General features: G+C 34.5%; 1 protein-coding gene across 1 annotated transcript; it reads left to right on the top strand.

The window, feature by feature from the left end:
• Window positions 1-6,188: 6,188 nt before the first annotated feature.
• On the top strand, window positions 6,189-9,213 carry LOC111984793 (G-type lectin S-receptor-like serine/threonine-protein kinase At1g34300). Its single transcript, XM_024016414.2, has one exon. It carries the CDS (start codon window positions 6,334-6,336, stop codon window positions 8,833-8,835), a length of 2,502 nt encoding a protein of 833 aa, XP_023872182.2. The 5' UTR covers window positions 6,189-6,333; the 3' UTR covers window positions 8,836-9,213.
• The last annotated feature ends 1,217 nt before the right edge of the window (window positions 9,214-10,430 follow it).

Raw genomic sequence — 10,430 nt, 5'->3', positions numbered from 1 at the left:
ATCATTATTACAACCTATCCATGAATATACCTATTTATACAACATTAACATCAAGCTAGTTTATTGAGACTAATGTGAATGAAGGAGCGAGAGTCAATGACTTGCTCCTTCTAGCAAGGAAAAAGTCAGTGTTAAATTTTTTTGGTAGTTTAATGAGACTAATGTGTAGACTTTTTCTGGATTTTAGCTATACTTTTGTCGTAGGTGGTTTCTTGCGCATAGCCACGTGTCTTCCACTAGAGGTGTGACTTTGCTAAACCTGGATTTGTTTTGGGGAGTCCAATCCAAAACTCAACATTGGGCCGCATAGACCAATGGCTTCCAGTGCATTTTTAAGCCTACAAAATAGATAAAGCCTAAAAGTCTTATAATCATGATAATAGTTGAAATAAATAAATAGTATATTTAATTGAATAGCATTGATTAAATGATTAGTTGAACATCATTATTATGTTTATTAAGTGATATCCAATATTAGAAAGTAATTAATTAAGTGTCATAGGTCCAGTAATGGGATGAGTCCAATAGTCCATATCTAGCTGTGGTATATAGTTCATATCCAATATAATAAGGTATGTCCAGCAATGGTCTATGTTGAAATAAGGTATGTCAAGTAATGTTTTATGTCCAAATAATATATGTCAATTTGTGGTATATGTCCAAATAATATATGTCAATCAGTGGTATATGTCCAAATAATATATCTTCAGCGGTGATTTATGCCCAAATAATATATGTGCAACGGTGGTAGATCAATTTATTAATATATATGTTCATTAATGAAGTATTAGTGAGACCATGTTTTATTAAATAGTGAGATGATATTAAAGTAACTTGCATCCAGCAGTGCAATAGTAATGAGTTAATTTATACTTAATAATGTAATCTTGAAGATAGAGAGATTTTGACTTATCTTGTATGTTTCTGACTCCAGCTATATAGCATCACTTTGTTCTTTATATGATTTGTGGCTCTAGCCGTATAACGTTAGTGAACTGATAACATTCCAGCAGCAGAATAATATGAGTACAACAGTACAATGATAATAAATTAAAACATACTCAATAGTATAATTTTGGAGATAAAGATATAATGACTTATCTTCACAGTTTGTGGCTCCAGCCGTATAACATCAGTGGACTTATAATATTTCAACAGCATAATAAAATGAGTCTACTAGTACAATATGATATTATGAGTCCTTTCATGGTGACTTTATGATTGAAAGGGAAAAATTGGTGCAACTGGAGAGAGAGAGAGAGAGAGAGAGAGAGAGAGAGAGAGAGAGAGAGAGAGAGATTCCATGAGAAGGGCTTTTGTAATATGTTCTTGAAAGAGTGTTTGGTATCTTTTAAAATGTATGAAGATGGTAAAAAATATATATGTTTTGTGAGATATGGTGTTTGTAATACATATAGGAATTATATGTAGATACTTTGTTGAATATGGATCTTGTATATAATTACTTTGTGAGACATGGAGTTCAAAGATACATGAGAAGTATGTATGGATATTTTGTGAGGGACGTGTTTGTAAAATATAGGGAAGTATGAGAGATACTGAAATTAAATATAGTAAATACATGAGATTATAGTTGCTGCTGGAATGGTTTTTGTGTTATGTCATGGGTTACGTTGCTTTCTAAGAAGGGAGATTTTGTATAAGAAATAAAGGAGGAGATGGAGATGTGTTTTTGGGCAGCAAAATGATGAGGTTTCAGAATATTTAAGTGTGGGAGAGATAAGTAGTAGTGTGTGTAATAGGTGTTATCTAAGAAGAGGGATTTTGTAAGAGAGATGGAGAAAGATATGGAGATGTTTAGATATATGGCAGCAAAATGAATGGAGTTTCAGAATATTGAGGATGAGAGAGGGATGGATGATGCCTTAGTGTGTGGCTTGGTCCTCTTTATATAGTGCCAAGCATGTAACTAGATTAGAATTAGTTAAAGGGAAATTTAGCAAATAAGGAAAAGTCTTTGACAAAGTAAGTGGTTTCATTAGTGGGTTTTTGTTTTTTAGCCAAAAGAAGAAAGTTTGAGACTTTAATGCTGCTGGAGCTGCCGTTACAGCTCTCAGTCACAGCTGTCAGCTCTATAGTAGTAGCTGCTGGATGATGTCATTTGAATGATATCTTTTTCTAGAGGAAAATATTTGGCATTAAATTCATGGTTTGGCTGAAAATGGTAAGATAACCTTTATGGGACCTTCCTATTTCTGGTACTGTAGCTGAAGGCTAAGGATCTTAGCTTAAAATGGTAGGATTTCTTTTATGGGATCCTTACTTCTTTTGGTATAGCAGGTAGTTGCTGGGATTGACCATTAATGGACAAATGATGTCATTTTAAGACATATATCAACTACCTAAGTTGCTGGAGGAGCTAATGCAGTTGCTGCTAAAGCTGTTGCAGCTTCTGCTGGAACCGTTGTTGGTATTTTTGGTTAAGTTTTCTCTTTTGGAAAATTATATGTGTAGTCCATATATAATTTTGGTAAGTAATAGACTAGTTGGTTGATATTTGATGAAGTTTTAAAGATGTTATTATGGTCTCTTTGTGTTTTAACCAAATCTTGGAGAGCTAGGAGAGCATTTAATGCTAGATATGAGATATTAATATAGATTTAGCCATATACTTGGGATTGGTTTAAATGAAGATAATAATATAATTTATATGAAATAATATAATTACAATTTTAAACTTATATTATATGATGAACATTAATTTTTATGTAAAGAGCACGAAAAGCTTTATCATTTTAAGTGTTATGTGATATGAGAGGCTTACCAAAGATTACCTATTGCACACTAACCCATCAGAGTTCAGGGAATCAGGGAAGACGTGCCAAGCAACATGCTTTCCTTTATCAACTTTGAACCACTGGAGCTTTACTGAACATACTTCTTACCCCTCCAAACCATGACTCCCAAAATTCCCTCGATGAGACTCATGAGCTTGGATTTCATGAGCTGAAAATGAAATGTTGTGCCATGAGCTTGAATTTTGGGCTTTGATGAGATAATATCGCCATGGGTTTTGGACCATCGGCTTCGGCGTCATTTTGTTAATATGGCTTTTTTGGGCTTTAAAAGAGGTTTTTCCAAAATCCATAATTTGTTGATGTGGTGCGAGTTGCCAATGAAATAAATTCCATGTCTTGTGAAAAATTTGTCCTCAACAACTTTTAACCTCAAACTAGTTTATTGAGATTGATGTAAATACTCTTAGAAATAGCTATTACATTCGTCTTAAAAAGGAATAGTTATTCTTCAATTTAAAGAAAAGTTATTCCTATGTAATAACTAATTCATGTAATAAAGATACAACCAAATGACCGATTTTTTATTGGTGTATCAAAAGAGAGAAAATTTTAAAAGCATACAATTCGTCAAACAGGTTCCACGAACTTCCAGAAACTTAATTGCATTTTGAAAGTCAGGGCAAAAAATTGAACCTACAAAGTTAGACTTAGAAGTGCTTGATGCATAGTCTCTTCACAGTCTCGGATTCTATTTTGAGTCAAGAGGAGAAAAGTAGCTCTTCCTCTTTTGTCTTCGTTTGAATACAACTTACAAGTATTATAATGTTGAAAGTTCAAATTTGAAACATGTTATTGTATTAACAGTGGTCTTGATTAAACTTTTACACTATTTTACCAATAACTTCACAATTCAAAACTTATAATAGGAAAGCACGGTTGAGGGGAAATACGGGGAGAAAAAAGAAAAAGAAAAATTGCTTTTAATTAAAGAGAAGAAGATGCATAATAAAGGAGCATTACTATTTACTATTACGGTATTACATTTTAAAAAAAGACAATTTTTTTTTTATACTCAATATTTGGTTTTTATTTGTGAAAATTTGTATATAAAAAATTATATTAAATTAAGTAATTTATATGCCTATTAATTCATGGATGCAATAATTGATTTTTATTGTCAGTATTTATATAAATGTGTATACATGCATGCACGCACACATATAAGGTTAGAATCAAATTACACCTGATATAACTAAAAATGATGTTACACAAACTTTTTTTTTTCTTTTTTTTCTTTTTTTGAGAAGAAATGTTACTTAACCTAATAACTTTTTATTAATATTTTGAAAATCTCACTATTGAATTATATGTTTTGTAGTATATTCTTAACGCACCTGTCAAACTTTATTTCAATCAAATTTTATTTACTTTTCAATCCATAAGCTCATATTTATACATAATTTTATACAAAAGCTTGAAATTTAAATATTTTATAGATTAGATAGTTATTGATATTTGATTATATGTGAACTTTGTAAACATAAATGATATAAGAAGAAAATGTAATTTACCCGATGATTTATCAAAATCATGTTGTACTCTATATAATCCTAAAGTTTAACAAAATTTCAGTATTTTTTTTTTTTCGTGTTATACTCATTAAAAGATTAAGTCCAAACCTCATTTCAAGGAGGAAAAGTTATAACCATAATTATTAAACTTTGACCGACCCACTCGGTTGGACGGCAATCTGGTGACCCGACACCTAGACTGGTCCGGGTGTTTAAATTAATGGACCATTTATGCATATGACCCAGTCAAACTTAGTGGGTTTGTGGTGACTCAAGTAACCCGGATGAGTTTATATAATCCAGTTGAGTTTCTAAAATTTGTAAAATTACATCTATAGGTTCACTTTATTGACTTTCCTGTTGTTTAATGTGATATAATATGGTAATTTTAAAAAAGGAGAAAACATAAAGAGTTAAAAAAAAAAATGCACTTCTTTGTCTGTCTACTACCTCCAAGACTCACATCCTATCAAAAGCCTACTCCGTTATTGTGAAACTTTGATTTTGAATTATAATTGCAAATTTAATTTAAGCATATGCCTTTTTTTTTTTTTTTTTACATATTTATATTATGATTTTTAAACTTATTTTTATATCTATTTATTTTTTTATTTGACCTTGTGGTTCGACTGGTGACTCCCTGGTTAAACTGGTGAACTAGTGATCGACTCATAGACCGGATCAATGTCCAGATCGGGTTTAATAAGTATGGTTATAACACATCTATAGTGTATATAAGATCTAAAAATTTACTAAGATTCTAGTAACTCAACTGTCATTTTTTGGATTTTTTATGGAGGTTCAAATCAAATCTCTCTCTCTCGAAGAAAATTCAAATGTTAATAACAACGACCACACGACCTTGCCCATTCAGCAGCAATTCAATACCAACGACCTTGCCCATTCAGCAGCAATTCAATACCAATAATAAGTGGTCCTGAATGAACCTTAATTTTTGGGGCAAACTTCATTGGTTATCTTGAAAGACCGGCACAGCCCCACCAAAGCAGCCAACAAAAACACAAACAAAAATCCCCCAAAGTCCCAACTCTCTTCTTCTAAGTCCAACTCTTCTCTCCCAATCCACTTCAACCTTTACTCCAATCTCTCTGTCTTCAATTTAAACACGCGGATTTGAATAGTTTTATAATCGGTCACACTTGAAAAATATAGTATAAAATATTATTTTATTCTTTAAACTTGATTAAAAATTCGTTTTTTATTTTAGAATTTTAAAAGTTATTTTTTTTTCATCTTAAAGTTTGTACAGAGTTTCAATTGGAGGGAGCTTCATGCACATATATATTTAAATTATGGTTAAGTTAAAGTAAAATTTATATCTTGTACATTAAAAAAATGATCTATTTTAATATTTTTTTTAGTAGAATTTCAACTTATAGGTCTCCCTTTGATGATTGTGCTCTTTATTACCAGACCAAAATACCAATAAATTTTTAGTGTAGATAAAGATTGAACTCCAAATTTTTTAGGGTTTGGTTTACCTCCATTACTTTTTTAAAATGAATTTTCTTTATTATCACATCACCCACTAACTAGATAAAAAAATGGAGATTAAAACTCACTATCATTTGTCATTGTATATATAAAACAAAATAACATGTCCAGTTAAAAAAGTACTGAAGGTAAACCAAATCAAATTTTTTATTCAATTATCAAAACTTTACAAATTAAGATAACTGAAACCCATAACCTATTTTAAAATTCAAAGGCAAAAAGTAAAATACTCTCAATAGTTTATTAATAACAAAAATAAAATTTTTTAATATTTAAGATGAAAAACAAACTTCTAGAAAAATCCTCAAACTGGCCAAATGCCATTAAAAAAAAAAAGAAAACAAAACTGGTCAAAGCCAAAGTCTTCCCTCCCTTGTCTCCGCTCCCCTTCAAACTCAAACCCCATCAATCTTCTCCTCCCTTTATATGTCTTCTTCGCTCACACACCTCAGACTTCAGAGAGACCAAAAAAAAAAAAAAAAAGGCAAATGATGTTAAGGTTCCTTGTCTTCCTCCTCCTTGTCCTTGTTCCAACCATATCAGCAGCAATCCCACCAGGCTCAACTCTCTACGCCACAAACACAAACCAAAACTGGTCTTCACCAAACTCCATCTTCTCACTAGGCTTCCTTCCTCACCCTGAATACCCCACTTCCTTCTTAGCCGCCATCTTCTACTCTGGCGGTGTACCCATCTGGACTCCAACCACAGCCCCAGTAGATTCCTCTGCTTCTCTCCAGTTCCTCACCACTGGCTCTCTCCGCCTCGTCAATGGCAGTGGCCGCACCGTATGGGACTCCAACACCACCTCCCGCGGCGTCTCCTCCGCCTCCATTGACGACTCTGGCAACCTTGTTCTCTCCAATTCAACCTCCACAGTTTGGTCCTCCTTCCAAAATCCCACTGACACTATCGTTCCCTCTCAGAATTTCACTACTTCTATGACTCTGCGATCTGGGTCTTACTCCTTCCGGCTTCTTAGTTCCGGTAACCTCACACTCCTTTGGAATGATACTATCGTGTATCACAATCAAGGTTTGAATTCTTCGTATAATGCTACTATTTTAACTTCACCTATACTAGGAATAGAGACTATTGGGATTTTGTCTATTGCTGATCCTAGTTTGTCTGGTCCCGCTATTTTTGCTTATAGTAATGATTATGCCGAAGGGAGTGATTTGTTGAGGTTTTTGAGGTTAGATAATGATGGGAATTTGAGGATTTATAGCTCTGGTAGAGGGAGTAGGACTAAAACTGCTAGATGGGCAATTGTTGAGGATCAATGTCAAGTTTTTGGATATTGTGGGAATATGGGAATTTGTAGTTATAATGAGACGGCTCCGATTTGTGGATGCCCGTCTCTCAATTTCGAGCCGGTTGATCCTATGGATACTAGGAAGGGCTGTAAAAGGAAGGAGGAGACTCAGGATTGTCCTGGGAATGCTACTATGTTGAATTTGGATCATACGCAGTTCTTAACATACTCTCCGGAGATCAATTCTCAAGTGTTCTTTGTGGGTATATCTGCTTGTAGGTCCAATTGTCTTGTGAATCCTACTTGTGATGCTTCCACATCGTTGTCGGATGGGACGGGCCTGTGTTATTTGAAGCCACCCGGTTTTATGAGTGGCTATCACAGTCCGGCACTGCCTAGTAGTTCCTATATCAAGGTTTGCTCCCCTGGGATTCCAAACCCGTTGCTTTCTGGGCAGATTGGTGGGAAGAGCAGCGGTCTGAGGATGCATACATGGGTTGTAGCTATTATGGTTATGGGTACCATCTTTGGATTGGTTGCGTTGGAGGGTAGTTTGTGGTGGTGGTGTTGTAGAAACAGCCCTAAGTTTGGGACATTGACAGCTCAATATGCTCTTCTTGAGTATGCTTCTGGTGCTCCTGTCCAATTTACTTATAAGGATCTCCAACGCTCAACAAAGGGATTCAAGGAGAAGCTTGGAGCTGGAGGATTTGGTTCTGTGTACAGAGGGGTTCTTGCTAATAAAACAGTTGTTGCTGTCAAGCAGCTTGAGGGAATTGAGCAGGGGGAGAAACAATTCAGAATGGAGGTTGCGACTATAAGTAGCACCCATCATTTGAATCTGGTGAGATTGATTGGTTTTTGCTCCGAAGGTCGTCAAAGACTTTTGGTATACGAGTTCATGAAAAATGGGTCTCTTGATAATTTGCTTTTTGTAGCAGAAAATCAGTCAGAAAGATTGTTGAATTGGGAGCTTCGGTTCAATATTGCCCTTGGCACTGCAAAGGGGATCACTTACCTTCATGAGGAGTGCCGAGACTGCATTGTCCACTGTGATATAAAGCCAGAAAACATTCTATTGGATGAGAACTATTCTGCCAAAGTCTCAGATTTTGGTCTAGCCAAGCTGATTAATCCAAAGGACCATAGGTACCGAACCTTGACAAGCATCAGAGGTACTAGAGGATATTTGGCACCAGAATGGCTGGCAAATCTTCCGATAACCTCAAAATCTGATGTTTATAGTTACGGTATGGTACTGTTAGAGATAGTGAGTGGGAGAAGGAATTTCGAAGTATCTCCAGAAACCAATCGGAAAAAATTCTCTGTGTGGGCATATGAAGAGCTTGAGAAGGGTAATGTCAAGGGAGTCCTTGACAGAAGGCTGGCTGACCAAGACATCAATATGGAGCAAGTCATGAGAGCAGTTCAAGTAAGCTTTTGGTGCATCCAAGAGCAACCATCACACAGACCAATGATGGGGAAAGTGGTCCAGATGTTAGAAGGAATTATAGAGATTGAGAAGCCACCTGCGCCTAACGCTGGGACTGATGGGTCTGGTAATGGAACCAGCATAAATGTAAGCAGCAACGTAAGCATTTTCTCCCCCATTGCAGCTTCAGCCCCAGCTCCTTCTTCCTCTTCATCAGTCCAATTAGCAGAAGTTTCACTTTATGCTTCTGGAAAGAATTTGGAGAGGGCCTCATCATCCCTTCTACATTCAGATCCAAACTAGAGTTTAATTGCCTGCATATATATTCTTTCTCACGAACTTCTTTCAGGCTCTAGAATTTCTAATCCAGATTTGACACAGAAAAGCTTCAAATGCAACACATGATATTGATATGATATCTAGTAGAAATGTAATTGTCATAGTACATAATTTTGTCAAGATGGAGCTCAAGGGGTAGCACAATCGATTAGGGACTACAAATCATACTCCCTCATTTGTTCGATACTAGTTCAAATCTCTCATTCCCCTTCTCCTTACACCAAAAATTATTTATATAAAAGAATAATGTTGCCAAGATGGGTTTTTGCAATTAGAGATGAGCTACTTGTATAGGTTTAATTTCAAATCATTTATGAAATGTAAAATTAATCATTTGCAGAACCATTGTATTCTAAACATTTTTTGTTTTTTTGTGTAAATTTTACCCACTTGTCATTGTTGCAGTTTCAAAAATTAGGATAGTGAGATAATTTGCTTCTAGACTGGAGCAAAATTGAGAGAACAGATCAACTTTTTTATTTCTCTTTTATGCCAGAAAATAACAGATGATTATGATCATTCAAAATGATCAGTCCAGGCAAGTTAATTGCTTACAGTTAGTCTACTAGGGCGTTGGTCTTTGAGATTTATACAAATATACTCTTATTAGTTTCTTGGTCAAGTTAGTTGTGTGCACTTATCTTCATGTTCTATTATTTACTCAAATGAGAATCGTACTCTTAGCAAGTTAGTTGAGTGTACTGATATTCATCTTCTATTATTTACCCAATTAAGAATTGTACCCACCATTTACCAGTGGCTTCAGCATCTTTGCTGATCATAAAAGCCTCTGTGATAGCTTCCTTTGCCGACAATCTTAAAGGGTTGTTCTTGCTATTGTTTCCCGTGTATATATAGTGTTCAGCTTCATCGTCAAGAAGTTGGGTCTCCAACAGGCTGGTGCATCAGGTCCTCGAGCCAGTAAGCAATGCTTCCCAGATTTTGTTTCGGTTATCTGATTCTCTTTTCTTAACATTTGGGATTTCTTCGTTTTCACTTCAGAAGAATTTAGTTAGTTAATTACAAGTTCTAGTGTTATGTCAGCATGATGAGAAAGGATAGGTTTTTTAACAGTGAAGTATACAAAACATAAGCCCATTTTAAGGAGTTTTTTTTTTTTTTTTTTTTTTTTTTTTTTTTTTTTACCTAAAGAAGTTTATATATTGTTAAATTCATTTCAAAAGTCAATATAGAATGTTTTGTTTTGTTTTGTTTTGTTTTTTTTCTTTTTCTCTTTTTTTTCAAAATTCAGGTATTTGATAAAAGTTGTAGATTGAGATGATTGTTAGAACCTTCTTATAGTACATAATCTTAAGGAGCCACTCTGGTGGGTTGGCAAATGGCATGGTGATAGAGAAACTCTGAAAAAATCTTATTGATGGACAGTGAACTCTTAATACCATTTTGTGGGATAGCAGCCTTTCAAAAAACTCCTGATAACTTATTTTATGAGGAAAATATTCTAATTAATATACTAACAAAAGGTACCAAATTTAATAAGAAGACTCACTAAAAATACTAAAAGCATCATAAGTCATAACAACTCCAGAATCTGGAAA

This window comes from Quercus suber, unplaced genomic scaffold (genome assembly GCF_002906115.3).
Source record: "Quercus suber isolate HL8 unplaced genomic scaffold, Cork oak 2.0 scaffold_363, whole genome shotgun sequence".
NCBI lineage: Eukaryota > Viridiplantae > Streptophyta > Magnoliopsida > Fagales > Fagaceae > Quercus > Quercus suber.
Note: the sequence above shows the minus strand (reverse complement) of the source record. Positions and strands in the feature narration are given on the sequence as shown.

Coding starts and splice junctions, on each gene's coding strand:
- LOC111984793 (XM_024016414.2), top strand. CDS start 6,334: ATGATGTTAAGGTTCCTTGTCTTCCTCCTCCTTGTCCTTGTTCCAACC.